This window comes from Chenopodium quinoa, unplaced genomic scaffold (genome assembly GCF_001683475.1).
Source record: "Chenopodium quinoa cultivar QQ74 unplaced genomic scaffold, ASM168347v1, whole genome shotgun sequence".
Classification (NCBI taxonomy): domain Eukaryota; kingdom Viridiplantae; phylum Streptophyta; class Magnoliopsida; order Caryophyllales; family Amaranthaceae; genus Chenopodium; species Chenopodium quinoa.
This window is the reverse complement of record NW_018743389.1, coordinates 3,964,608-3,991,584: the sequence shown is the minus strand read 5'-3', so window position 1 is coordinate 3,991,584 and position 26,977 is coordinate 3,964,608. Positions and strand designations below refer to the sequence as shown.

The window sequence follows — 26,977 nt, the reverse complement described above, 5'->3', positions numbered from 1 at the left end:
TTTTGATGCAATGTAATAAAACGATCATATGCAAAGAAATAAATGCTCATTTTATTAAAATGGAAAGGATAAAAACAAACTCATGAAGTAAATCTAAAGGAAAAAGAAGGGGAATTCCTATGCTAGACTTATTGGGGAAAAGGGAAATAAAAAATAAGAAAAAAAAATCATGAAAATCCTAAAGATCCAGCGCCTTGTGCCTTGTCACATTATCACTCGGTCTTTTTGCCGGCAGGGGGCCGGGGAACGGGAAGCTTGTTATTATCAATCAAATATTGGATGGCTTCCTTTAATTTCCATCAACTCTCGGTAGTATGACCTCTACCTTGGTAGTATTTGCAATGAGCATTAGGATTCCAATTGGGTGATCTATTTTCAGGCGTCGGATCTTAAATAGGTCCAATGGGAGTGATAAGCCCCTTGGCATGGAGACGATCAAAGGCAGTATCGTAGCTCATCCCAATAGGGGTGAACTCTTTCTTTTGTTGTCTTCTTGGTCCTTGATTGTCTATGGCTAAGACATCATTAAGATCGTAGGTGCTAACATTGTTACTAGAGTAGGTGTTTTCAGAAGAAAAAGGAGTGTCGTTCTTCTTTCCTTTCCAGCCATTGTTGTTATTGTTTTTAGCAGCATTCGATTTCATAAGGTCATCTTCAATATCAATGCCTATGTCATAGGTAGCCTTGAAAGTGTTCAATGTTCGGTATTTCAAGTGGTTTGGATACTTTTCTTGGAGATTTCTAATGAACATTCTCACAGATTCTCTCTCACTTGGAACTTCAATCATTTTGGCAAAAGTTTCCTTCCACCTATGGTAAAATGCATTGAAGCCTTCATTTTCCTTTTGTTTAAGAATGTTAAGCTCTTTGTGATCAATTTCTACTTGTATGTTGCATTTGTACCTGTCGATGAAAGTATTCGTAATACCATCCCAAGTAGCCATTTTCTCAGAGTCCATAGAAAAGAACCGTTGTTGACATACTGGTACTAAGGAAAGAGAGAAAAGTGAGGGGAAAGATTTCTTATCAACCCCCTTGATTCCCATGATTGTCTCAAAAGACCTCAGGTGGAAGTAAGGGTTATATGTGGGTTTGAACTTGAGAATGTCAGTGGCAGAGAACTTGTGCGGAAGAAGATCATCTTCCAATGAGATTCCCTTGGTACTCTTATCAATGTATTTATAGTCTCAAGTGGAACATATTTGTTAGGGTCTTCGGCCTTCTCCATTCGAGTGATGAGTCTTTTGACCAATTCAACAAGATCATCTACGATCTTTTGGATTCTATCAACATCTTCTTGTTTAGCTGCCATAGGTTTCACCTTTCTTCTTGTTCGAATCGGGCTCTGGAAAAGGAGTACTTGTACGAAGGTGTTATCTCAAATTAAGCGCCCTTCCTTCCTTGACCAGACTCGAACTCGATTCAACATGCATAGATGGGGAAAGATCATTGCGTATGAGGGGAATGATATGTATGGAAAGCATGAAAGAGGAAATTATGTGATGGTGGAAGGTGTTTAAGAAGAAAGGTATAAGGCATGTAACATATGGAAAGTGATGTAAAGGGAAAGAATGTATTTGTGGAAAGATATGGAAAAAATCCGGGAATAGGATGGACCCTCAACTCGAATGATGGAAATTAAAGGATGACTCATGCATGGACCTAAGACATGGTCATGGTGAAAAAAAAAGTATGTACAAAGTGTGTGCAAAGACTCGTGAGTGAAAGTGATAATTACAAGACTCGTGTCATGACCATGTGACTAGACATGCGGTTTGACTCAAACAAGACAGAGGTAAAGACCACATATGTACATTAAATTGATTAATCGTGATAGTGAGACTCGAAGCGAAGACTCGGGAAGAAAAACCGAACCATCGCATGGCGATGGAACTATCGCAGGACGATGATCCCATTGCGGTGCGATAAGTCTATCGCGATGCGATGGTCACCATCGTTCTGCGCCACAAGCCGAAGTAGTGCGCCGAGACTAGAGCATCACTGTAACTTGTTTTCAATCGTTCTTTCAAGGGTTTAAGCCTAAAGTCTTCTAAGTCAAGCATATTTAGACTTTAAGATCAAATTAATTAACCAATTTAATTAAGCAAAGTCCTTTGGGTTAGTATATACAAGTCAAGTCATATGTACAAGAACCAAGTTAAGACAAAGGGTTAGGTAGTATAGGCATATGTACAAGAAACAAATCAAACCAAAGGTTAGTTTAATCACAAACAAGTTATGCACAGGTGAGATATGCACAAGTAGTCAAGTAGTCACACTATGATGCAATGAGTTTGCAACCTAACCATGGCTCTAGTTCTCTAAGGTCAACAATTTTAGTGTCCAAGAGGGTTCATGGTTATGAGTCCGGATGCATCGCGTGGAAACCTTACCTTAGAAGGGTTGGCACAATGGATGGGACCCTACAAGTTAAACTCGCTTCCATGGTTTGGTGAATTCAACAAACTCGGATGCACCCATTGTTGCACGTAGTGTTCATTAGGGTGGATGGAGCGTGAATTCCCAAGGGCTAAAACCATATGTAGAACACATATGGGTTTAGAAAAGTCGAAAAAACTCAATCAAGAAGTAGAATCGTTGAAAAAGTACTAGAATCGGGCAAAACAAGAAGATAGAACTCTGGCGTAGAATCGCTAGATCCATCGCTGGAAGACAGGAACTGTCGCGCAGCGATAGCTCCATCGCGGCGCGATGAAGCTATCTTCTTGCGATGCTTCCTGGCGTCTTGCGCCGGTTCTGACATTCTGAGGCAGTTTCTATGTTCGAAATTTTTCCGATTTTTTGTAGTGTTTTTTCGGTTCTAGTTGTGAAAGATATTTCCGAATTTTCCTACGTGTATAAAATCTTATGTTTTTGATGCATTAAGGATGATCTTTCCAATGCGAACCTTTTTATGCTTATGCCACAATGTTAATCAAAATTACGCACAATGAGTATCTAGAATTTTCAAGTCTCATCCAATCATTCTAAATCAATTGCCAAAATAAATTTTAGGAATCAATCTAGAAATCCTCCCTAGTGGAGTCGCCAAAAACTGTAGGGAATTTTTCAAACTCAACCTTTTGATGAGCCCCATTGTGTTCATGCTTTTAGGCATGGCGGCGTTCCAAGGGAAGGAAGCTAGAGATAGAAGAGTCGCCAACAAGTTTTAGGAACTTGTAAACCGTTCACGGGTGCGAATGAAGGTTACACCCCATTCACGATCACGGAGATCGTAACTCCATAGTGGTCCGGAACCATGACTAGATATTTGGGGATGATGGTACAAATCCAACCTAAAAGAGATTGAACCCGCCCTAAATTGGCCTCTAATTAATTCTTATGATATTCATGTGCGCTTTTTAATCAACATACATAGATCAAGTTAGCCTTAAACCTGTTTAATCTATATTGGTTGATTATTAATGCACAATCAAATCTATTATTGGTGATCACTTGAATTAAAATCATATTAAACCTAAATTCAATTATTAGTTATCTTATTAGGCGTGATTTCAAGTACAAATTCCCTTTAAACCTGCAAAATGGGCGTGATCAAGCAATAACAATCAATCATGAATAATCAAGCAACATATAATTGACACAACAATCATCTTCATAATATCATCATCAAAACATCGTTAGTAAGATCCTAGGCAAGATACTAAACGGATTAATAACAAATCCTATCATGTCACTAATAAAAATCATAACAAAATCATTATCCTAAACATGATACTAAACATAAAAACATCTTAACATGATACTAGGAATCATAAAAACATCTTAACATGACACTAGGAATCATAAAAACATCCTAACATGATACTAGGAAACATGATTTCTACTCAAAAATCAAGGATTAAGTAATTGAATTACTTGCGTTGATGTTCCTCCCTTCTTGCTAAACACGTTAGTAACTTCAAGAAAGATAAAATCAACAAAGTATATAAATCAAATAATAATTGAAATATAGATTTGGGACCAAACCCTCAGAACTATCAACCTTTCACGTCGAGGTCGAAGGCAACGTCGAGGAGCGTAAGGAGTATTCGAATCTCGTGAATGAGGAATGGTGTCTGATTGGGGAACGTATCAAGGATGTATTTAGGCTAGGCTAAGAATATGAAGAATCAAGAGCGAGAGAGAGTATTAGAAAGGGTATTGATGATGATTGTTGGTGTTTGAAACGGGGTGATACGACCTCTATTTATAGGGAAAAAAGAGAGTCGAAGCATCGGAAAAGATCAGAATCCGAATCGGAATAAAACAGGTTCATCGCGGCGCGGTGGTCCTACAGTTTTGCAGATTTTGTATTTATCATAATTTTTTATCCAGAAATTGGAATAAGATAAATAATATATTGTTTGAAATTTATAGAAGTCTACTTTCCAAGCCAATTAGAACTAAATTAATATCATTTGTAGAATAAAAGATATGGCCGAAATAGTGGAACAGTGTCAGTTTTGGATAGAGTTTGGTATTTCGTTCATATCTTTTGTGTTATAGCTCGAAATTGGGATCATGATATATCATTGGAGAGATAATTTCAAGGGCTATCCAATAATCTGATATTGATAAAAATTATGAGGAATAAAAATCATATTAGAACGTCTTTAAATTCTAATAGAACAAGGATTATCAAAAAGAGGAGTTTTATTCAATTTCGAACTCCTTAATCTTTATCTAAAATGGATAAATTAGAACCTTCTATAGGATTCTAGAAGCTACTAACAAACCTTAATTGGTTTAGGATTGATATTAAGGTATTTGGACTCTCCACATGATCATTGGGTCATAAAAAAGGTGGACCTAAGTCCGGTTTGGGCTCGGTTTAGTATTTTAGCCAAAATTTATTCGTTTTAAGTCAGATTTGGGGTTATAATATATCGTTGGAAAGCTCTTTTCAACCTTCATCTAACCAAGAAATAATTGGACAGGAATATGGACCAAAATAATCTGGTTTGGACGTTTTTATGAGTTGGACACGAAATGAATAATTTTGAGGATACGAAATGAATGATTTTGGGTTTAAAGACACGAAATGAATGATTTTAGATTAAAACATTTTAGAAAAGGTTAGGGGTATGGTCAAGGCCTAAGGGAACTTCACGAGACTCTTCAACTCTTCACCGAACTCGTTAATCAAAGACGTGAAAGGTACTCATCACCGGGTTTGGTTTTTGGGGAGACACAATCAGGTGTCTACAGTAGTATAAATAATGATTTTCTTACTTGTGATTATATGAATGAACAATTGTTATCTTTCCATTGCAATATACAATATATATATATATATATATATATATATATATATATATATATATACACACACACATATATATATATATAAACTTTTGTAACATTCTTATTATTGTAGCTTCAATGAGGAGAAAAAAGTTATAAATGTTCAAGAAGTGTAATATCTTTTGGAAAATGAGTTTAGAAATGTACTAGTGCAAAGATGAACACGAGACCTTGTACATTTAGTAGCTTAAATGAAAAGTTATAGAGAAACATAACTATTTGATTGTTTAGTTACTGTCATCAAACTCATCATGAGTAAAAAGTTTTGGAACATTCTAAATCATCCATTGTTTGAGATTTTAAATACTTGTTAATCATTCTGAATACTGCTTTGTACATGTGTTTTCATGTTATATGCATTTTGTGTACGTGACAAAGCAAGTTGTAAGTCCAATGTAACCAAATGTTAAAAGCAATTAAATTGCAATCCAATACAAACTATGGCAGTTTATTGAATGTTTACAATTTTATATTATTGTTAGTTGATAAGTTCATATGTTACGTACCTTACTGTATCATTTGAATGATATTTTAGAGTATAATATATATATTTTTAAGGTAACGATTTTAATGTCTTATTATGAGATAATATGTGACTATTGGTCCTTGATGAAATGTCATTCTGATCTTGCAGATGCTTCGACCCGATAATCTAGTATGGTCAAAGTCATATCACGATATGTCCCTTGTTTGGGGAGGCTGGACCCAGAGGTGCATAGATATGTATTGGAATTTAGAATTGTAAATTATCTCACTATAAAACCTAAGTCATTGGCCTTACTTCAACTATGCCCTGAATTTTCAGCTAGTGATCTTTTGCAATGATTGTGGTGAAATTTCACCACTAATAAATTATCATATCACCAATGTTCAAGCTGCAAGTCCTACAATACAAGGGCACAAGGCAAACACACGTTGTCTCTGCTTTCATGCTCCTCGAGTGGATCTTACGCAACTTCAATTCTAAATAAATTTATCATTTTGGATCTTCAAAAGTATAGGACTTGGGATCATGGATGGCTTAGCAAGGCAATGGTCCTTCGGTTCTTCCCATACCATAATTGAGCAAGTGCCGGATTCAAAAATCATTTTTGACAAGGTAATGTGAAACTATTTTCTTAAATGGCTATATTACTAGGTTTAATACTTGCTATCGTAGCCTCCATTTACAGGGAAAATCTTATTAAACACATTGGAGATGCTATTTGAATTGACAAGGTAATGTGGAACTATCATCCTAGTTGCATACTTTCATGTGTAACGAATTTTGAAGAGGATAAAAATAAAGTACAATAACAAATAAATGTGATTACAAATTTACTATGTTGTATAATCAATCAATGAACATTTTAAATCTAATTTTTTGTCACAAATAATGTGACATTAATTTGAATCAGTACTCAGACTGTTTGAAAATGTGTGAATGAAAGGTTACTAAAGATATGTACTCTTTTTATCAAAAAAAAAAAAAAAAAAGATATGTACTCTTATTGTAAATTTAAAAACGTCTAGTAAATTATGTGATAAAGATATGAGATATCTGTAATCATTGTGCTATAATCTTGACGATTCTTGATCATGTGGGTATAATTGTGCTTTGATCTTGACGATTCTTGATCATGTGGGTATAGTTGTGCTTTAATCATGACGATTCTTGATCATGTGGGCATATAGGTTCACCTTCCTTCCATGAATGCGCTGCAAGGGTCTCGCGTTTTTCTCTGCATGCTGTTATGAAACAGAAGCAACATACTGATCATTTTTGTCGAAACAAACAGGGACTAGGTAATATTATTCAAATTGCAATCCGCAGTAGAAATGTACTCGTATCGATGATTGTCGAATCAATAAAATCTTGTATAAGGAAGTTGCAACTTACATCATGAACAGCCTCCCGCAGCATATCTACTTGATTTTTCGAAACAGTTCCAATCTGTGGAAAATACAGCAGCAAAATTTCAGCAGTAAGTTATACCTGATCATAGAAATTCTCACATATATCTCTGTCTGAGAAAAATGGTCACACAATGCTGTCATATAGAAACTATGGTCACATTGATCCTTTTCATGTTAAGTTCTAGCTTACACCTATGGCCCTGCACGAGCTGCTCAAGTAGCAGCTCGCGGCTTTCCATGCTATAATTTTTCTGTCCTTGAATAATAGGCCACATTTCTTTATTCACACTCTAATATACTTCAGTTATGAATATGTAATAGAAAGCGAAAAAGTTATGAGGTGTACCTGAGTGTTGACAGACCAAATGACACCTTCCGTACAAGGAGGGGTGGTGAGTGAGCCTGTGTACCTGTAAAACCTCTTCCCTCTCATCTTGATCTTCGCCGGGTTTACAATGCCAACATCTATCTCCAATGTTGTATCAGATATTAACTTAATTTGCTTTTCTAGCTGCAGTAAAAAAAGAATTTACTTTGATCAAGTCAAAGGAGTGAAATTGCTTTAATGAATTATTTTATTTTTCTTTAATTGGCTTTGATAATAATTTGTTTGCATGATGAATAATTACCTTTTTGAGGAATTTATTAGGCTTGCCAATCTTGTAAAGACGTCCTATTACAGCAATCTTGCCGTCTTTGCTTTGATGAACAATGTGCACCTCCATATCATACCTAATTTTGGTCATAAACAAATTATGTATATTGAATTTTAATACATAAACTTTAACAAACTTTATGCTCAAGACCATAATTTCATTTTTGTAGGGAACAATTAGGTCTTGATCTAGTGACAAAATTAGTAATTCAAGTTTGAATCTTTTCTACCTTTTTTTTTAATTTGTAATTACTTATTTAGGGAGAATTAAAAAAAAAAAATTATTAATTTACTTGTTTAGGGTTAAGGACTAGTGTAGGATATTGCAAAATGGGGAATTCATCATAAACAAATGCCTCAGCTAGGTTCCTCCTTTTGGATACCTGTATTGACTTTCCATTACTCCGTAACATTTAATTCTTAATGCTCAAGTGCTCAACCAATATAATCAAAGAATTTGAAAATGGATTGAGCCAAAACACGGTATTGCTAGCTGTATATTAATGATGGCACATACCTCTTTCCATTGATAGTATGCTCTGATGGTGAAAGCCAGTGGGATTGCTGTAAAATATAATCTGTTCCATTGATTTGAATTTTGCTGCTTTCATCTTTCCACTCGACCTAACATTAAAAAAGAAATTAATTTTCAATGTTTTATATTTGAATTTATGACGATATTGCAAATACGACTTTGACACATGACTTTTTGAGATATACAAAGTAATAAACACAAATTTTCAGATGTGACTGGCCACACCACGTAACTGAGGTTATTTATTCAGGAGTTACTTATTAAGGAGTTACTCGGTCAGGGATTACTCGGTTGGACAGGGTTACTTGGTCGGGGGTTACTCGGTCATAGATTACTCGGACAATGATTACTTAATCGGTCAGGGGTTACTCGTTAACTGTTTTGGTGTGTGTCAGTTAGCCACACAGAAAACGCACTTACTAATCGAGTGACTCTAGAATAAGTAACTCTTGACCGACCGAGTAACCCTGCCACATAGAATATGACTGTACAATAAAAACATGTATTTTTTAATATTAGTATGTAGGCAAAATAAAAGGCTCAATCGGACCAGAGTTACTTTGGGGGCAGAGATAAGGGTATTCCCTCCCCTAATGCCCCCTTATTTAGTTTACCTTGGTAGAAAGAGAAAATTCACGTGGCAAAGTGTAGCTATGTTTGTAGCATCCATGTCTACTATGTGACAGCAATGATTTCTGCCACTATCACCATTTCACAAAGTATTCAAGAAGAGAGACGCATGAATGAAGAAGTTGACATCCATCTTCGATGGTGAAATCAGAGGGAAAGAGAAACCTCACAAACAAACACAACACTTACTCTATAGGGTTAAGAATTCCCCTAATTTATACATTTTTCCTTGGGATTAAATCAGAGGGAAAGAGAAACGTCACTTTCATTAATAAGGAAACCAACGTACTGATAGCATCGTCAATCACCATCCAATTAAAATAAATAAGATGATAAATGTCAATCACGGAAGTAAATCATAGTAACATGTGCAAGGGCGGAATCAGGGGGCTGGGATAGGCCATGACCTTCCCTTGGCTTAATTTGTCAACAATTTTTGTAAATTGTTGTTTTTAATAGCTCAGTTGGCTTTTTGGTATTTTTAAAGAGAAGCTTGTTATTACTTTCAAATCCTTTTTTTTTTTTTTTTTTTTTTTTTTTTTTTGGCCTTGTATTGCCAATTTCACTACTCACATTAAACTCAAATCATTCAATTCCATATGTATTAATCACCATAAGAATTTAGTTAATGGGCTTTAGGCTTTATAGATAACTTTTAGTTTTTCTCATTTTTCTTGATATAAATGTGCAGACTACACTAACAACTCAAACAACCAAACAATTAAGTTTTACACACTTGTTTTACTTAGTTTTGGTTTTTTAAGTATTAGCTTTGAAAAATATTTGTGCAATGGCCCATAAAATTTGGCCTTGTGTAAAAGGAAAAAAATAACCGTTGCCTCCCTAATACAAATTTTCTAGTTTCGCCAACGTAACCAAGTTAAGTACATCTTGATCACCAATCCAATCAATCTATAAAAGGAATTATTAAGTCTCATTTATTAACGGTATAACTGAAAGAATTGATCTCTTTTTATCTGGATTATCTATTTCACATTTAAGTTATTATGTTGATTATTATCGTTAAATTTATAAAGGCTTTTTTTTTTTTTTTTTTTTTTGTGAAACGTAATTTTATAAAGCCTAATCCCTACCTCCTAAGTTATACTCATATCATCTTCTTTAACGCCACATCATCTCACTCCATTAAAATTAGTATACATGCATGCACAATAAATGTCAAAGCTTAAATGAAATTTATTGTCACAATAAATAGAATACAGTTAGATTAAAAAGAGGATAAGATAATTTTTTGATGAAACAATTCCGTTCACTTCAACTTATTTTTGCTAAATTGAAATTAGTTTTACTAAAATGAAATTATTTTTGCTGAACTTAAATTATTTTTACTGAACTGAAATTAATTTTACTAAATTGAAATTATTTTTGCTAAACTGAAATTAATTTTACTAATTTTCTATTATATTTCTTATCTAAATTTACTGATTTTTACTGAATCGAAATTATTTTTACTGAACTGAACTTATTTTTACTGAAGTGAAATTAATTTTACTGAATTGAAATTATTTTTACTAAATATTATTTTTTTTAAGGTGAAATGATCAGGGTCATATTTGACAATATACTTCACACAATGAAAACATTAAGCACTATAAATGTCATATCTAAGATAAAAAAAAAATATCGAATGGAATAGAAATTTCATGATGCCAGCAAGGAAATATTGAGAACCATTATTAAAGAGAATAAAATATTCCATTGGTTTAAAATTTGACTATCTAAGGGAAAATGATTTTTTTGTAATAATTGAAGTCAAGATATGATGAAAAGAATGGAAAGGGAGAAGAACGACGGGAGGAGTGTAATTGTGCTGTAAATAGGGTAATAGAATTAAATATTTGGATAAACAAGTTACTTTTAAAATTAGTACTCTCTTGTCCCTTTTTTTTTTTTTTTTATGTTGGACTTTACACGGTTTTTAAGTCATGTTTTGCAATATATATAACTTCATTTTTATACGCTAAAACGTAATATTCATAAAATATACAATGATACGAATCTAACAATAGCCCACATAACTATATTATCTTTTATTGATGTTCGCCAAAAAAATATTATTTTTTATTGATTAATGGGAATCTATGTCAAAAAAATTGAAGTTTAACCCAATTATTTGTAATGGGACAAAAAAATAGGAACAAAAGGAGTATTATTTTAATTTACTTTATTTTTAAAGATTCGTGCTAATGAATAGGCATAAACTAGTGACAATTTTGTATTGAATTGTCATTTTTATTTTAACAATAATTCCCGCAAAACTGTGAACATAATAATAATAGTGCTTTTTTGGTGTAGTCAGCCGCGTCGTACGTCAAGGTAACACACATCAAAAACACTAATTGGATAAATCTTAACTAACCAAGTAATCCCTAACCGAGTAACCTATGACGAATCTAGTAACCCCGGTCACACTGTGTGATCAGCTACATACAATAATTTGTGTGAAAATAATATATAAAAGATAAATACCTCAATATCATGACCTCTGTTTTTGAGTATTGCTTTACCGGGTTTATAGAACCTTGTTATTTCTTCTGATTTGGGTGTTAATTTCACTCTCCTGTGCAATAGATCAATGGGTGATTGCATTTCTCCTGTCTTACATTTCGCCCATGCTGGCCTTAGTTCCCCCCAGTGTTCCGGCCCCCTTTTGCTCCCTTTCACGTAATCGAAATCTCTTTCGTCATCTAACATCCATCGTAAAATAATTTACAATGATTATAACTTTGTTAACATATAAACCTAACACATAACATAACATATCAATGTATAATTACTTGTAAACTTTAGTTACTAATGTAAAAAAGCGACTATGTGCATAATCTTAAAAGATGTTAAAATAGAAATTCGAGGGATTAGAAGCTGATGAATGGTTACAAGCGACTAGTACGATGAGCAAAATTAGAGAGCGAAATCATGTAGTAAATCTTACCAACTTCTTGAGCTAAAATGGGTATTGAGAATGAGCAAAGAATAACAAGAAAAAAGAGAGAAAACCATAGCATTGGTGTTTTGCTTCTTTCCATCTTAATAAACATTTTCAATGTAATTAATTTATTAATTAGAAGGCATTCGTTTCTATATATATAGTCATCCTTCCGTGTGAAGTAGTCAAGATTTTGGACCAACAGTAAACATTAATTGATTAAATATATGAAATAAAGTCTATGATATTAAAATTCCATTTACACCAATATGTTGTGTATTAGTTATATTTAAAAAGCTAATTAGGGAAATCTAGTAGGTTACCAGAAAGGGCTGAAATAATGGATGATGTTTGGAAATTGGACAGTATGCGCAGCCGCTTTGAACTTGGCTAATACTTCCTCCGTTTTTTTTAGTTGACACGTTTCTTTAGTCACGTTTGCCAATGCACATATTCAATCGTTAATATCTTTAATAATTAAAAAGCAAAAATTATAAAAAGTTGATATTTTGAAAACATATATCGTGACGAATCTAACAAGACCCCACATGACTATATTTTTTATTACATATAAATCACAAAATACGATCAAAGAGAAGTGAGTGAATAGTGCTAAAATCAAAACGTGTCAACTAAAAAAAAAAAAGAGTAGTATAAAACTTCAAATGAGGTAAGAGTTGAAGAAAAGAAGTTTAGATCCATTATATGCATGTGTCAAATTTGCTATTGATAATTTAATTGTAATAACTGCTTAATTACATCATCCCCTTCTAGTAAATTGATTTATTCAATTAATTTTTCTTTTTGATTTTTAAAAGGAGAATGTGTATAAATGATTATTGGCCACGGTGGAAGGGATGGTTTAAAGTTGAGAGTTTGACTGAAAATAGGATAGTACACTCGGGTGCATCATGCACATGGTGCACCCGGTTAAACAAAAAATAAAAAAGGCGGAAAGAACATACAAATTCTTGAAAAAGAACATATTTGTAGTTGACAAATAACATACATGTGTTTGATAAAGAACATACTTGTAATATGTTCTTTGAGTGTGATCAATGTGTTCTTTGGGTATCAACTCTATGTTCTTTACATTATAATTTATGTTATTTAGCATGTGTTGATTAAACATGAGTTTTGGGTTTAAATAATACAAAGTATGTTCTTTGAATTAGGCTCGTATGTTCGTTGAGGTAGTGACGCACAAATTCTATTTTTATTATCATATGTCATATTTAAATTATTTGTATTATCGTATGTTCTTAGAGTTTGGTCAGTGTGTTCTTTGAGTATGAACTATATGTTCTTTACATTATAAATATGTTTTTTGAGTAATTTTTCAAAAAATTTTAATAAAGTTTTTATCACGTTATTTTTGTGATGTCTTTATGTTTTTTGATAATGCATGTTCTTTCTCAAATACAGGATGTTCTTTCCGCCGTTTAATTTGTTTAACTGGGTGCACCAGGGTGCACACATCAGGCATTAGAGTTTGACACTGTTGACACCGAAATTTTGTTAATTTTTAAGTGTCGTAAATAATAAGAGATAATATAAAAAAAATATATAAGATATTTATCTTCAATATCTCATAGATTATTTTATAATTATCATGTATGACTCTCTATATAAAGATCGTCGTTTTTAGGGTTTTAAGAGGCTTGAATGGAATTAGTCATAAAGACCCCATCTCCTCCTTACAAGGCTCATATGGAATAAGTCACAAAGACCCCATCACCTCCCTACTACCAAACATTCGCAGGTTTGAAATTTGTATGGTTTAATGTTGCACACACTCTTATTTTTAACCATCTTTTGTGATTTAATATATGTTTAAAGAAAAAACATAGTCATTCCATAGAGGAAATAAGTATTCTTCTTCTTGATTAATGACTTAAAGGCAATTATAAGTTTCCTTGAATTTTAATTAATACATTTGTTTGGTGCACAATTTCAATACATAAATTGGTATGTATTTGTATACTAAAGCTCTGTTCACTTCACCTTAGTTTTGCTGAATTGAAATTAATTTTACTGATTCTCTATTATATTTCTTCTTTATACTTATTGAATTTGACTGAACTGAAATTATTTTTACTAAACCAAACTTATTTTTACCAAACTGAAATTATTTTTAATGAACTAAAATTAATTTTACTGAATATTATTTTATTAAGGTGAACTGAACATGGCCTAATAAAGATTTAGTTGTTGTGAGGGCTCCAAAACAAAAACCCATCCTTGCAATCATACACCATCTAGAATTTATTGTAAAGTTGTGTATTATTATTATTATTATTATTATTATTATTATTATTATTATTATTATTATTGAAGATTTTACGGTGTTACCATTAAATTAATGTGGTTATAGTTTCTTGCTATTACTAGAAAAATAATAGATGAAGCTTCCAATAACGTTCTTGAAGTGAACGCATGACTAGATACATATTTTTCTTTGGACCAACCCCTTTGAAATTTTACATTTTTGCGTTGTTGATTTTTTCAAAATCGAACCAATTCAAGTTCGTTGGTACTATAGAAGGGCCTTACCAGGAAAATATAGACCGCTTTCTAGAAAGTAAAAAGTTACAATTACATCATTATGCAAACAAAAAGTAAAAAAAAATAGGAAAAGGAAAAGGAAAAAGGGAAATTCTAAGAAATAGGGAGCAAAAACACGTTAGAAACTTAGAATTTATATTGTTGTTTGACAAAGGAGCAACCAAAACATCTACGAGTATTATGCCCCCTAGGTACAGTTATTAATAAGTGCAAACCAATAAATTTTGCTTGTCTAAGAGTATAGCCAATGGTTAACCACAATTATTGTGGTTATTATTTGTTTTTATTTATTTTTCTCTTTTCCATCTCATTTGTAACCATTTTTATAACTATTTCATAACCCCTGTATTTCAATGGTTGCCCAATGGTTATAAATTATAAATGCATCTTGAACATTAATCATAATAATGTGTGTCAATTCTTTACATTGCCACGTCATCAACTATTTAATGAGTGGAGAATCTTGCAAAAGTGGGAAGAATATTTTATTCAATAACCATGTTACAATAACCGGTTATAAAACTAGATTATTATTTTCTCACTCCTCTTTTTTCTCTCTCTATAATTGTTTATAATATTTTTACACTCTCTCTCCTAATAACCTTCCTAAATGGTTAACGGCTGGGTATACTCTATAGATTTCTAAAACAAAAACGATGAGTTCAAAAACAAAAACGATTAGGTAAAAGCTTACGAATGTCCCTGAAGCTTTAGATAGAAGATGTAAAACTGAAAATATTAAACTAAATTAAATATATATTACACTGATTTATATGTATGATTTTGAGATGTATTATAAACTAAATACTATTTTAGATAATTTTTCTTTGAAAAAAAAAATAAATAAATCCAAAAACAACTACTCTTGTTAATATATTAATTACTCTCTCTCAACCTGGTTAATTGATATGTTTGACTTTTTTCCACTATTCATATATTAAGTTTAACCTTCGTTTATTAGTAATGTATTAAAATCATGATATATATTGTTAAATATATGACCCCCCCCCCCTCTTTCCCATTTTTATTTAGCTCCATTTGACTTTTTACAGTCTCCAACACGCGTCTTAAAGCGTATGCTCCCTCCGTATTTTATTACTTGCTTCACTTTCCTTTTGCAGCCCATATTTTATTACTTGTTCCATTTCTTTTTTGAAAACCTTTCACAACATTTTCATGTTCTCTTTCCTCCCTACTATCATGGATGGTTTATATAATCTTCCACCAACCCCACTTCCTTCATAATTTATTATTTTCTACTATTTCTCTCAAAACTCCACGTATGGAGAAATGGAGCAAGTAATAAAATGCGGAGGGAGTATATATGTCTATTTCTATGCGCGGAAAAATTATACGTAGTAAAAACATGATATTAATAAAATATACAATGAGATGAATCCGACAAGATTACAAATGACTATATTACTTCTTATAGCTTAGTGACAATTAATAGTCCAACTTTTAATTGTTTAACCCATAAATTAGCAATGGGGCAAAATATTAAGAGCGGAGGGAGTAGATATTAATATAAAGTTTCAATAAAATCAAATTTGTTTTAATTTATTTTGTTGATATTTGGTCATATATATCTAATGTAAAATTAGTGCATTGCCATACTTGCCAAATTTGATTGTGTAAATTAATTAGGACAAAGGGAGTAGTTATCTAATGCCCGAGATGCTCGTTAGCAGGATTATTATAATTATTATTATATGTGACAAACAAAAATTGCTTATACTAAGCGTTGAATTTTAGACCAACAAGTTTTATGTCAACTTTAATGGTAAGCTAATTAGCAAATTTGCTTGTTATGTCACATATGATTTCAAGCTAATCTCTTTTGTATTTAATTTCGGCCGATGGTTAGCTTATAGCTTGTGATTTAAATGAGTCTTAATTTCATAATTAAATTTTTATTACAGATAATTACTCTTGATCCTAGTCAGCGTGCCACGTCATTCAGTTTGTTACAAACACACTTTGGTTGTTAGAAAGTTGTTATGACAATAACTCCTTATATATAGCTATTTGTGTAATAGTTGGATCAATTGATGAGAAACATAATTAAATTCCTCCTCCTACTTTTCCTCTCTCTTTCTCTCTTTTTCTTCTTCCTCTTACATCTTCTATAAAGTTCGACTGCCATTAATGGATTCTCAAGCTCGTTTAAGCTGGACTAAATTCTGAGTTGCTGACTTACTTCATCATGGTATCAGAGCGGGTGAGCTCGTTAATTGATTTATTTCTTTTAGTTTTTTTTTGATGAATTTTTGTGTAGTTTGAATTGCTGGAGAAGTTTTATCATCAGTTAATTGAATTGTTGTGAATCGAAGTTTTGATTTGATTTCTTGAGTAGAATTGTTAAACTCTAGATTATTTGAAGTAGTTTTTGGAGTTATTACTCAGTTGATTCTTATTTTCTTATTTCGATTTGAAATCTGTGATTGCTATAACTTTCTTGACATCAAATATGCCCGAAACAAACAATCTCACACTAACCAATGATCCTTCAAGCATCTATTTCATTCATCCTTATGAAAATCCAGCTAATTCTTGGTTACTGAAAAATTTAGTGGTGAAGGTTATAATGAATGGAAGAGAAGTATGATCATTGCTCTTTCAGCTAAGAACAAGTTGAGTTTCATAGATGGAACATTGTTGAGGCCTGTTTCTGGACCAGAAGTACAGGCTTGGGATCGTTGCAATGCAATGGTTACTATCTATATTTTGCACTCAGTTGATAGCAGTATAGCTCGAAGTGTTCCGTTTTTTACCTCAGCCAGAGAGATATAGGAGGATTTGGAAGACTGGTATTCTTAGAGCTCAGGACCACAGTTGTATACTCTTCAACAATCACTGAATGATTTGTCTCAAGGATTGAGCTTAGTTGCTGAATTTTTCACTAAGATCAAAGCAATTTGGGATGAAATAAATCGTGTGAATCTTGTTCCTGTATGTACATGTAGTGGTTGTACATGTAAATTGACTCTGAAGATTGTGATGCAACAACAAGAAGAAAGGTTGGTTCAGATGTTGATAAAGCTGGATGGTAAATATGCTGGAGTAAGGACTAATATACTTATGATGCAACCTCTCTCAAATGTATACAAGGCATACAAATTGTTAATACAAAAAGAGAAACACATGCTACTATGCTAGATGATGGCAGTAATATGGCTTTTGCAACAGAAGCTAAAAGATTCAATCAGAATTTTTCAACACCAAGACCTACAGGAAACTATAGGTTTCAGCAAGGACAAATAAGGCCAAGTTACTCTAACACTCTAGTATATTTTGTGAGCACTGTAAAATGTCAAGCCATACAGTGGAAAAGTGTATCAAGATTCATGGATATCCTCCCGGTTTTGGACAGAACAAATACAAAGAAAGAAAAATCACAGCAATTGTCCATGGAGATGAAGAAAGTGGAGATGACAATAACATTGAAACTGCTCATATCTCAATGGGACAGTATAATCAGTTCTTGCAGCTTGTAAATCAAGAGGAGCAGCGCACAGCAGACAATACAAGTACTCAGAATGCTACACTCTCAAATGCTTCAGCTGATGTAGCAGGTACTTGCCTTGCTTCTTACAAGTTTCAATACAAGGTGGATGATAGATAGTGGTGCTACAGATCACATGTGTTCATCACTATATCTATTTGATACTTATCAAAAATACAGTAAGTATCCAAACACTATAATATTAGTTGATGGCAAACAAGTTGTAGTTGAAATTATTGGGAATGTAAAATTTCAGAATCGCATAGAACTGAAAAATGTACTCTATGTTCTTGGTTTCCAGTTCAACTTGATCTCAATACACAAGTTGTGCAAGGATCTTGGATGTGATATTAAGTTTACACATGACACTTGTGTGATCTTGGATCCAATTCAGAACTGTTCCCTGGTTCTTGGTAAGTTGGAATCTGGTCTTTATGCAGTAGAGGATGTCAATAAAAGTTTGCAAAAGAATAAAGTAAGCAAATCTGGTATGATTTTTGTTTCTAGTTCAGAAGAAGCTAAACTTTGGCATTTAAGACTTGGTCACATGCCTTTCAATAAGTTGCATCATGTGAAAGGTTTTTTTTTCATGTAATATAGAAAATGATAGCATTTTTCAAGTCTGTCCCAAGGCTAGAAAAACTAGACTTTTATTTTCCTAAGAGGAGTATAAAATCCACAGCATGCTTTGAACTGTTACATATTGATACTTGGGGCCCTTATAAGTTAGCAACTCGTGATGGTTTTAGTTTGTTCCTTACTACTGTTGATGATTACTCAAGAAACACATGGACTTTTTTTTTATGTAAAACAAGTCTGATGCTGTGAAAATCATGGAGAATTTTGTTGTCCTTGTTCAGAATCAGTTCAATACACATATTAAGTTTGTTAGATCAGATAACACCAAAGAGTTGTGTGAAGGAGATATGTTGTTGTTCTATGAGAAGCATGGTATTTTACATTAGAAAAGTTTCACAGACACACCTCAACAAAATGGTGTTGTTGAGAGGAAGCATAGACACTTGCTTAAAACAGCAAGAGCTCTATACTTTCAGTCTAAGGTACCTGCACATCTTTGGGGTGAATGTTTATTTGAAGCCACTCACCTTATAAATAGGATGCTATTGGGTGCTATTGGTCTTGTCAGTCCCTATGAGAAACTATTTGGTTCAAAACCTAACCTAGATCATCTTAAAGTGTTTGGAAGCTTGTCCTATGCTTCAACTATTAAGGCTAACAGGAATTTTTTTATCCTAGAGCTATCCCCTGCACCTTGATTGGTTATCCACTAGGACAAAAGGCATATAAACGTTTTGATCTAGAAAGCAGAAAATTCTTTATCTCCAGAGATGTTATCTTTCATGAGAAACATCTTCCTTTCCATTTTTCACCTTCTGTCACAAATCCTAATCCTATTTTCTTACTTGCATCCACACCTTTAACCTTTGACACTGACCTTTATGTTCCTGAACCCTTCATTTTAGATGATCATTCCCAAACTTCTTCTGCTTCTGATTCAGACTCCATTTCTCAATCTACTTTCTCTTCACAGTGTTCTTCTCAAACTTCACCTCATTGTTCAGATCCTCACAGCTCTACTTCTCAACCTTCCTCTCCTTCTCACCTTGTTCATAAGCATGTTCCATTCCCAGCCAGGAAATCAAATAGGCCTAGCAAACCTCCATGCTGGATGGTTGATTGTGTCAATACTATTGCTCATCATTGGTACAATATGGTCATGTTTGATGATGTTCCTGCCACACACAAAGCCTTGTTCACTCATCTTAATACTGTTTCTGAGCCTAAAAGTTATCTAGAAGCTTCCGAGAGTCAAGAATGGGTTGATGCAATGCAAAAGGAAATTTAAGCTCCCACTGCCAATGATGCTTGGGATTTAATGCTCCTCCCTAAAGGAAAAAAGGCAATTGGCTGCAAATGAGTTTACAAAGTGAAGCTTAAGGCAGATGGGACTATAGAGAGGTTTAAGGCAAGGCTTGTAGCTAAAGGTTTCACTCAAAGATATGGCATTAACTTTGAGGAAACCTTCTCACCTGTTATAAAGATGGCAATTGTGAGATGTCTCCTTTCTTTGGCTGCTAGTAATCATTGGGAATTACACCAGTTAAACATCAACAATGCTTTTATGCATGGCAGCTTGACAGAAGAAGTATACATGCAAGTCCCTAAAGGCATTCCTAATCCATATGGTCTTGTTTCTAAGCTCAAGAGGTCATTATATGGCCTGAAACAAGCATCTAGATAATGGTTTACTAGATTAAACTTAGAGTTACTAACAAGAAGTTTCACTCAGTCCAAGAATGACTATTCTCTTTTCTTAAAAAGATCAAACACTCATCTGATTGTTGCTGCTGTTTATGTGGATGATATCATCCTTACTGGTAATAATGTGGCTAAAATTCTGCATTTAAAGGGTCATTTGCATGAGGTTTTTATCAAAAAAGACTTGGGGGAGCTGAATTTCTTTGGCATTAAGGTCTGTCATGTTTCTCTGGGCATCATTTTAACTCAGAGAAAGTTTTCTAAGGAGTTGATTTAGGATTGCAATTTTGATGTCTCTAAAATTGCAAAAACTCAATTACCAGTCAACTTGAAGTTATATACAGACTCTGGTGATTTTTGTCGTGTTCCTATCCACTACAGGTGTTTGGTTGGCAAATTAAAATTTCTTACACATACCAAACACGATATTTTATTTGTTGTACAAACCTTGAGTCAATTTTTACAGCAGCCACGAATACCTCATCTTCAAGCTCTACAACATGTTCTAAGATACATTGCTAGCACTATTGGCCAAGGCATTTTGTTGCATGCCAGTGATCAACTCACTTTATAGGCATATTCTGACTCTGACTGGGCTTCCTATCCCAACACCAGAAGATCAGTTACAGGTTATGTCATGCTCCCTGGCAAGTCTCCTATTTCTTGGAAGTTTAAGAAGCAGGGAACCATTTCAAAGTCTTCCTCTGAAGCAGAGTACAAAGCTATGGCAACAACATCTGAGATCACTTGGTTAGTCAGGCTTCTGCAGGAGCTTGGGGTGGATAACCTATTGCCTGTTCAACTCAACTATGATAATCAAGCTGCAATTCACATAGGCAAGAATCCTGTTTTCCATGAAAAGACCAAACACATCGAGCTTGATTGCTATTTCACTAGGGAGAAAGTTTTTGTAGGCTTGATAGAATTGTCCTATGTTCCAAGTCATGAGCAACTGGTAGATTTATTTACTAAGAATTTGCTTGTTCTGTAGCATTCCGAGCTTAGTTCCAAGCTAGGAATTATTGATTCTCAATCACCCTCTAGCTTGAGGGGGGGTATTATAGATAATTACTCTTGATCCTAGTCAGCGTGCCACGTCATTCAGTTTGTTACAAACAAACATTTGGTTGTTAGAAAGTTGTTATGACAATAACTCCCTATATATAGCTATTTCTGTAATAGTTGGATCAATTAATGAGAATCATAAATTCCTTCTCCTACATTTCCTCTCTCTTTTCTCTTTTTCTTCTTCTTCTTCTAGAATGTTCGACTGCCATTAATGGATTCTCATGCTTGTTTAAGCTGGTGCAAATTCTAAGTTGCTGACTTCATCACTTTTTAAATTTAATTTTTTTAATATATCAACCCCTCTTTTTGACAAGTTTCTTCTCAAGCAAATTAGTTTTGCTTGATGACCAATCTAATTTCATTTTTAGCTCCAATGGTAAATCAATTAGTTAAGGAATTTTTTAAATTACAAGCAAGTCTCTAGCTACAACTGTTTGAGATGCCTTTAGCTATCCATCTAATATGCTTTATTACCGACAAAATATAAATGCCTTAGATAATGAATGCTATTTATTCACATAATGTGCTTTATTTGTTCCCATTATCACCCTTTATTTAATGGTTTAATATTTATCAAAAGAAAATGAGACAAAAAAAAAAATAAAAAAAAAATAATAAAAAAAAAAAGAAAAGGAAAATACTCTGTAAATAAAAGGAACATATATAATATATGGTTATTGTAAGTGTTTCATTACACATATAGTTCATTCCATTTAAATATATTGTAAACAGAGATTATTTTCATAGTATAATGTAAGTATAACACACATCAACTACGGATTAAGAGAGGCGGTTCATTTGTAACTGGTTATAATTAAGCAGATCGAACTGGAATTTGGATTATTTTGTGCTCAAATTTGGTAATCTTTGGCACGGTTATGTAAAGAACTCCATTTTTAAACGCGGCCGTGATCTCTTCCTTCCAAGAATTTGGAGGCAATTGAACCCTGCTGTCATAGGGGCTAAAGATCTTCTTCCCAAATGCATCAATTCCACCTTCTCCCTTGATCACTAGCAAGTTATCCACAACGTCCACTTCAATGTTTTCTGCATTAGTCCCCGGCATGTCAAACCACATCCTGATTTCGTGCTCGTCCTCTGTAGTGTTCCAGGGAGTTCGTACTGCAAACATGTTACAAGTATTACGTCAAAGCATATATATAACTTGTATATGATTGGATATAACATCTTGGTTTACTCTTCAAGAGAAAATGTTAATTATAAATTTAGTTGTTAATAGAGCCTATGACATTTATGAAAGTGCACTAAATTTATTTATGTTCGTGTTTGAATATGTGACTCGCTCTAATAATTAAGTATGTTACGTACGTACTATATATATTAGCATGTAACAAGGAAAAATATTAAGTATATTATGTACGTACTATATATATTAGCATGAGACAAGGAAAAATAGTTATATAAGTGGAATATTTACCGTAAGGGGAGGTTTCAAGGAGGGCAACTTTTTTGTGGAAAGGTGAACCTGTCACGGGATGGACAGGGTCAATTGGCTGACCACCTGCCTGTTGGGCTCGCACCATCATAGACGACCTTGAAGGTTTGTTTGATGGTGTAGCGGACACGACAGAAGATTGTGGGATCAACCCAATTGGTAATGGGTTAGTAAAGGGCTTACTCGACATGAGAGTTGAAGATGAGCACGCCACCAATGCCTTGCTAGCCATTCTCGTTGTAGCGAAAAAATTTGGTAATTGATGGAGATTCAAATTTTAGTGTAATTATTGTAAGAATGTTCTATGTTATTAACTCATTCACTGGAGCTTATATATAGAATTCTTTTGTTTACCTTTACTTGTCTTCTTTGTATGTTTCTCTATATTCTATAAGAAGCCTCATAGTTCATTCCTAGATTGATGCTCTTTATTGAAAACAAAATTATAAAATGAGGCCTTTTTCCTAACAAAATGATGCACATAAACAGTACAAAACCTGGTTGTAACATTATTTATATGTTTTAGTTAATACGGATAGAATTGTTGTACATATTTTGCTTCCGTCATTTTACTGGAATATGATGCCTCGTTACTTTGCTTTGGTTGGTGGTAAGACATCACTTGCAACATTAAAAAAGAAAGAAAGAAAAAAATATATACAAATCAAATCATATATTGTGTATTAGTCAAGATGTATATATAGATCAAGCAAAATAATTTTGTACATGCAACCCTTTTTGTTTTGTACGTATGTCACTTCCATGCAAAACAAAAATTAAAACAGAACGGAGCAAAACGATCTCCAACAATATAAATAAAAAAATAACCCAGATTATGTGAGTTATAATTAATTTGTTTCCATTGAAAAACAAATTTAGTTTTGGCTATTGTAAAAAGTAAAATTAAAATAAAAACTAATAGAGGATAGAAAATATAGGTATAAGTTTGGTGATATACTCCACTTGTAATCAATTAATTTTTAAAATTTAAGATCGCTTTTGTTTTAATGTATAGTATAAGTGATTTCCCTCAATATTGTTGAAATAAAAATAAATTCCCATTATGCACCAATTTAAAAACAAATTTCCAAAATACTGTTTAGGTAGGATTGGTATTTGATTTTGCTTAAAACCACTAATGTCATCAACGGTCTTATGTTAAAACCATACTACTAACAATATTAGCGGTTTTGTAATTTTTTTTTAAAAAAGGGGCAAAGAGACCGGTTATTACTGAAATCTAGTCTCTTTGAACTTAGCAATATTAATGTTGGCAGCTTGGCGCTCTCTTAGTTGCAAATTAAGTAAGGAGGAAAAAAGACCGCCTTTTACTATTAACACTCTCTTTTCCTCCGTACTTACCTTACACAACGTAAGGAGGAAAAGAGAATTGTTAATAGTAAAAGGCGGTCACTTTCCTGAAACCGCTATTGAAATTAGCGGTTTTAAGCTGGACCAAATCAAGAAAATTGACACCCAGCACCAATCCTAAGTGGATGGTATTTAGAAAATTTGTTTTTAAACACACACAAAGGGAATTTATTTTTGTTTTAACAATAATGTGGGAAATCACTCTGTATAAACCAAAGAAATTATCATGATACCAAAAGCATAATTGTTATTCCCTTTGTCCTATTTTGTATCCCATTTGACTTTTACGTCTTTGAGATGTGTCCTTAAATGTACTCACTTCGTCCCAAAATAATTGAGACGTAAGACTTTTTTTTACTATTCATTTATTAACTTTGACTATAATTTTTTATTAATAGAATAACAACATACTTTATCATAAAATATGTTGTTAGATAACTAAATTACCATAATAAAATTCCCAAGAATAATATATATTTTGGGTAACCTTCTTTAAACAAGACAAACTTTAAATCATACATGAACAAGCAAAACTTTGACACGTAAATTCTTTGAACAAGACACAAAACTACAATGACAGGTTACGTACAGATTATATGTATAAATAATTTATAATCCTAATTAGTCTAGTTATTAATACAAAATTAAAAATTATTTTAAAAAAAAATTAATTAAATCTTAATTAGAACCTAACTAATCTAATTAATTGACATCTATTCAAAAAAAGGAAAAAACAAAAAGGAAAAAAAGAAAAACCAGCTAACCCCTCGCCCCAGCCAGCCCCCAACCCCACGGTCCCCATTAGATCCACCCTAATCCCATTCGGTGAACCCACGCAACCCACCATAGTGGGTGAACCCACGCAACCCACGCTTGCTGGTGACGAACCTAGCCATGAACCCCCACTTAGTCCTCAATGCCGAAACCACCCAAACCCCACCCCTTCTTCTTTCGGCGAAGCCTACCTAGCCCCTACTCCTTTTCGTGTCAGGTTCAACGAGGGGGGTTTCAAGTTAGAGATTGAGGGATGTTACGGGTGGGATGTCAATGGATTCATTTGTGAGAGGGTTGTGGGCTGGAGATTTAGGGGGTTACGGGTGCGGTGTCTGTTGTTTCGTTCATTATTATTTTTTTTATATAAAAATAAGATCAAGCTAGTGTATTGACATATGTGCAAAATTTGACTGGGTTAAGGGTGTATATATCTCCATTTCCATACCAGTAAAAATTAAAAATAATCTTGATGTTAATAAAATATGCAATGAGACGAAATTCAACAATATCCCACATGATTATGTTATCTCATACAGATTAATGAGAATATATGGTCCAAATATTAACAATGTGGAAAAAATTTAGGGACAGATGGAGTACATGTTGGAGTTTTAGTAAAGAAGTCCAAATAAGGTGTGCTTCAAAAGAATAGAGTTTTGGAGTTTTAACAAAGAAGTCCAAATAAGTTATGTTTCAAAAGAAAAGAGTTTTGTTTCGGGGTTTTTTGATGTCCTTCGGGATAGAGTTACAATTCCAAGACTGACTTCTAGACAATTGTACCTGCAAAACAACGGAGACTCCAGTGGGTGGGAGCTCCGCCTCCGACGATCAAGTTAGAACGTGTATGAGGAGTAAAGTGCGAAAAGTAAAGGGTCTCTCTAGGATTCCAAGAGAGAATTTGCAATGTGTGATTGCTCAGTTCGAGGTGTCAAGTGTCTGACTTTCTCTGATGGAGAGTTAATGTGAATTAAATATTTCTGAATAGATGTTCCTCAGAGGGAAACATCTCCCTTTTATAGGGTGTTGAGAAACATGCCCAGTACTAAGTTTTAGTAAACCTAGAGCTAACTGGGCTTTGCCTGGGAATTTGGGCCGTAAAAGGCCAGCTTTCCTGGTTGGCTATCTGTCTGCCACGTGTCGTGGCCTGATTATTCCACCTTGGACCTCTCACGTAGTGACACGTGGTGGACTCTGATTGGTCCACGTGGATGACACTTGGCGGACTCTGATTGGTCCACGTGGCGGGGAAAAAATCCCCTAATCATTTGCGTGATGTGGCATGCCACGTGGCGCCTGCGACAGGTGTCATGCCATGATTGGGTAACGGTTTTTACTGTTTTTTTTTCACTGTTTCTTGGAATTCACCCCCCTATAAATAGGAGATGTCCAAATCATTTGTTTGGACGTTTTTCAAAAAATTTCTAGAGAGCTTTTTCTTTATTTGAGAGAGAACTTCCGACTGCACCAAACCGCCTGTTTTACAGACCACCTGTATTTACAGTCGCCGTATACTTTCAAGTTCTTCCATCTTCATCAACTAAAGGTAACCGTCTGTTTACTTTTATTTTTTCGTACTTTGTTTTTTCCTTTAGAAAATGGTTTCCCAAAAGCATACGGCACGGCCTAGGTTAGTGATCAGCCAGTCACCGGGGACGGCTGAATCTAGAACTACGAGTGCCGACTGCCCCTTGCTGGATCACCCTTTTCGAACTGCCCCAAGTCCGACTATCTATGTGTCTGTGCAGGACACCATGGCCAGAACTAAAAGAACAACAAGGGTGACAAATTCAGACGGCTCCTTCTTTCATGCGCCTGTCAGCGAGTTGTCTGACGTGCCGCCTGCCCCAAGTACACCTAGTGATTGCATTTTAGACGAATCAGGGGAAGAAGTTGACAACGTAATGCCAGCCTTTGTTGATCTGGCAAGACAAGCAGACCCTTCATCCGAGAGCTCAGATAGCGATTCTGATACAAGTACTTCAAACAGA

At 33.8% G+C, this 26,977-nt stretch overlaps 2 protein-coding genes across 2 annotated transcripts; both read right to left on the bottom strand.

Annotated features, from left to right (window-relative positions):
- Positions 1 to 6,637: 6,637 nt before the first annotated feature.
- Positions 6,638 to 12,097, bottom strand: LOC110738451 (alpha carbonic anhydrase 7-like). The gene is made up of 7 exons (XM_021918860.1): positions 11,977 to 12,097; positions 11,514 to 11,731; positions 8,376 to 8,482; positions 7,833 to 7,935; positions 7,550 to 7,714; positions 7,187 to 7,240; positions 6,638 to 7,035 (listed from the first exon to the last, which is right to left on the bottom strand). Exons 1-7 carry the CDS (start codon positions 12,080 to 12,082, stop codon positions 6,946 to 6,948), a joined length of 843 nt encoding a protein of 280 aa, XP_021774552.1. The 5' UTR covers positions 12,083 to 12,097; the 3' UTR covers positions 6,638 to 6,945.
- A 9,946-nt stretch (positions 12,098 to 22,043) lies between these two features.
- Positions 22,044 to 23,171, bottom strand: LOC110738294 (small heat shock protein, chloroplastic-like). The gene is made up of 2 exons (XM_021918660.1): positions 22,827 to 23,171; positions 22,044 to 22,510 (listed from the first exon to the last, which is right to left on the bottom strand). Exons 1-2 carry the CDS (start codon positions 23,074 to 23,076, stop codon positions 22,203 to 22,205), a joined length of 558 nt encoding a protein of 185 aa, XP_021774352.1. The 5' UTR covers positions 23,077 to 23,171; the 3' UTR covers positions 22,044 to 22,202.
- Between the last annotated feature and the right edge of the window lie 3,806 nt (positions 23,172 to 26,977).

Excerpts from the sequence above, each read along its gene's own strand:
- LOC110738451 (XM_021918860.1), bottom strand. The coding sequence starts at position 12,082 with ATGTTTATTAAGATGGAAAGAAGCAAAACACCAATGCTATGGTTTTCT. Across the intron at positions 7,936-8,375 it reads CATACTATCAATGGAAAGAG|GTATGATATGGAGGTGCACA; the intron begins GTATGTGCCATC and ends GACCAAAATTAG. Across the intron at positions 7,036-7,186 it reads TGCGGGAGGCTGTTCATGAT|CATGCAGAGAAAAACGCGAG; the intron begins GTAAGTTGCAAC and ends GTTTCATAACAG.
- LOC110738294 (XM_021918660.1), bottom strand. The coding sequence starts at position 23,076 with ATGGCTAGCAAGGCATTGGTGGCGTGCTCATCTTCAACTCTCATGTCG. Across the intron at positions 22,511-22,826 it reads CCTTGAAACCTCCCCTTACG|TACGAACTCCCTGGAACACT; the intron begins GTAAATATTCCA and ends ACATGTTTGCAG.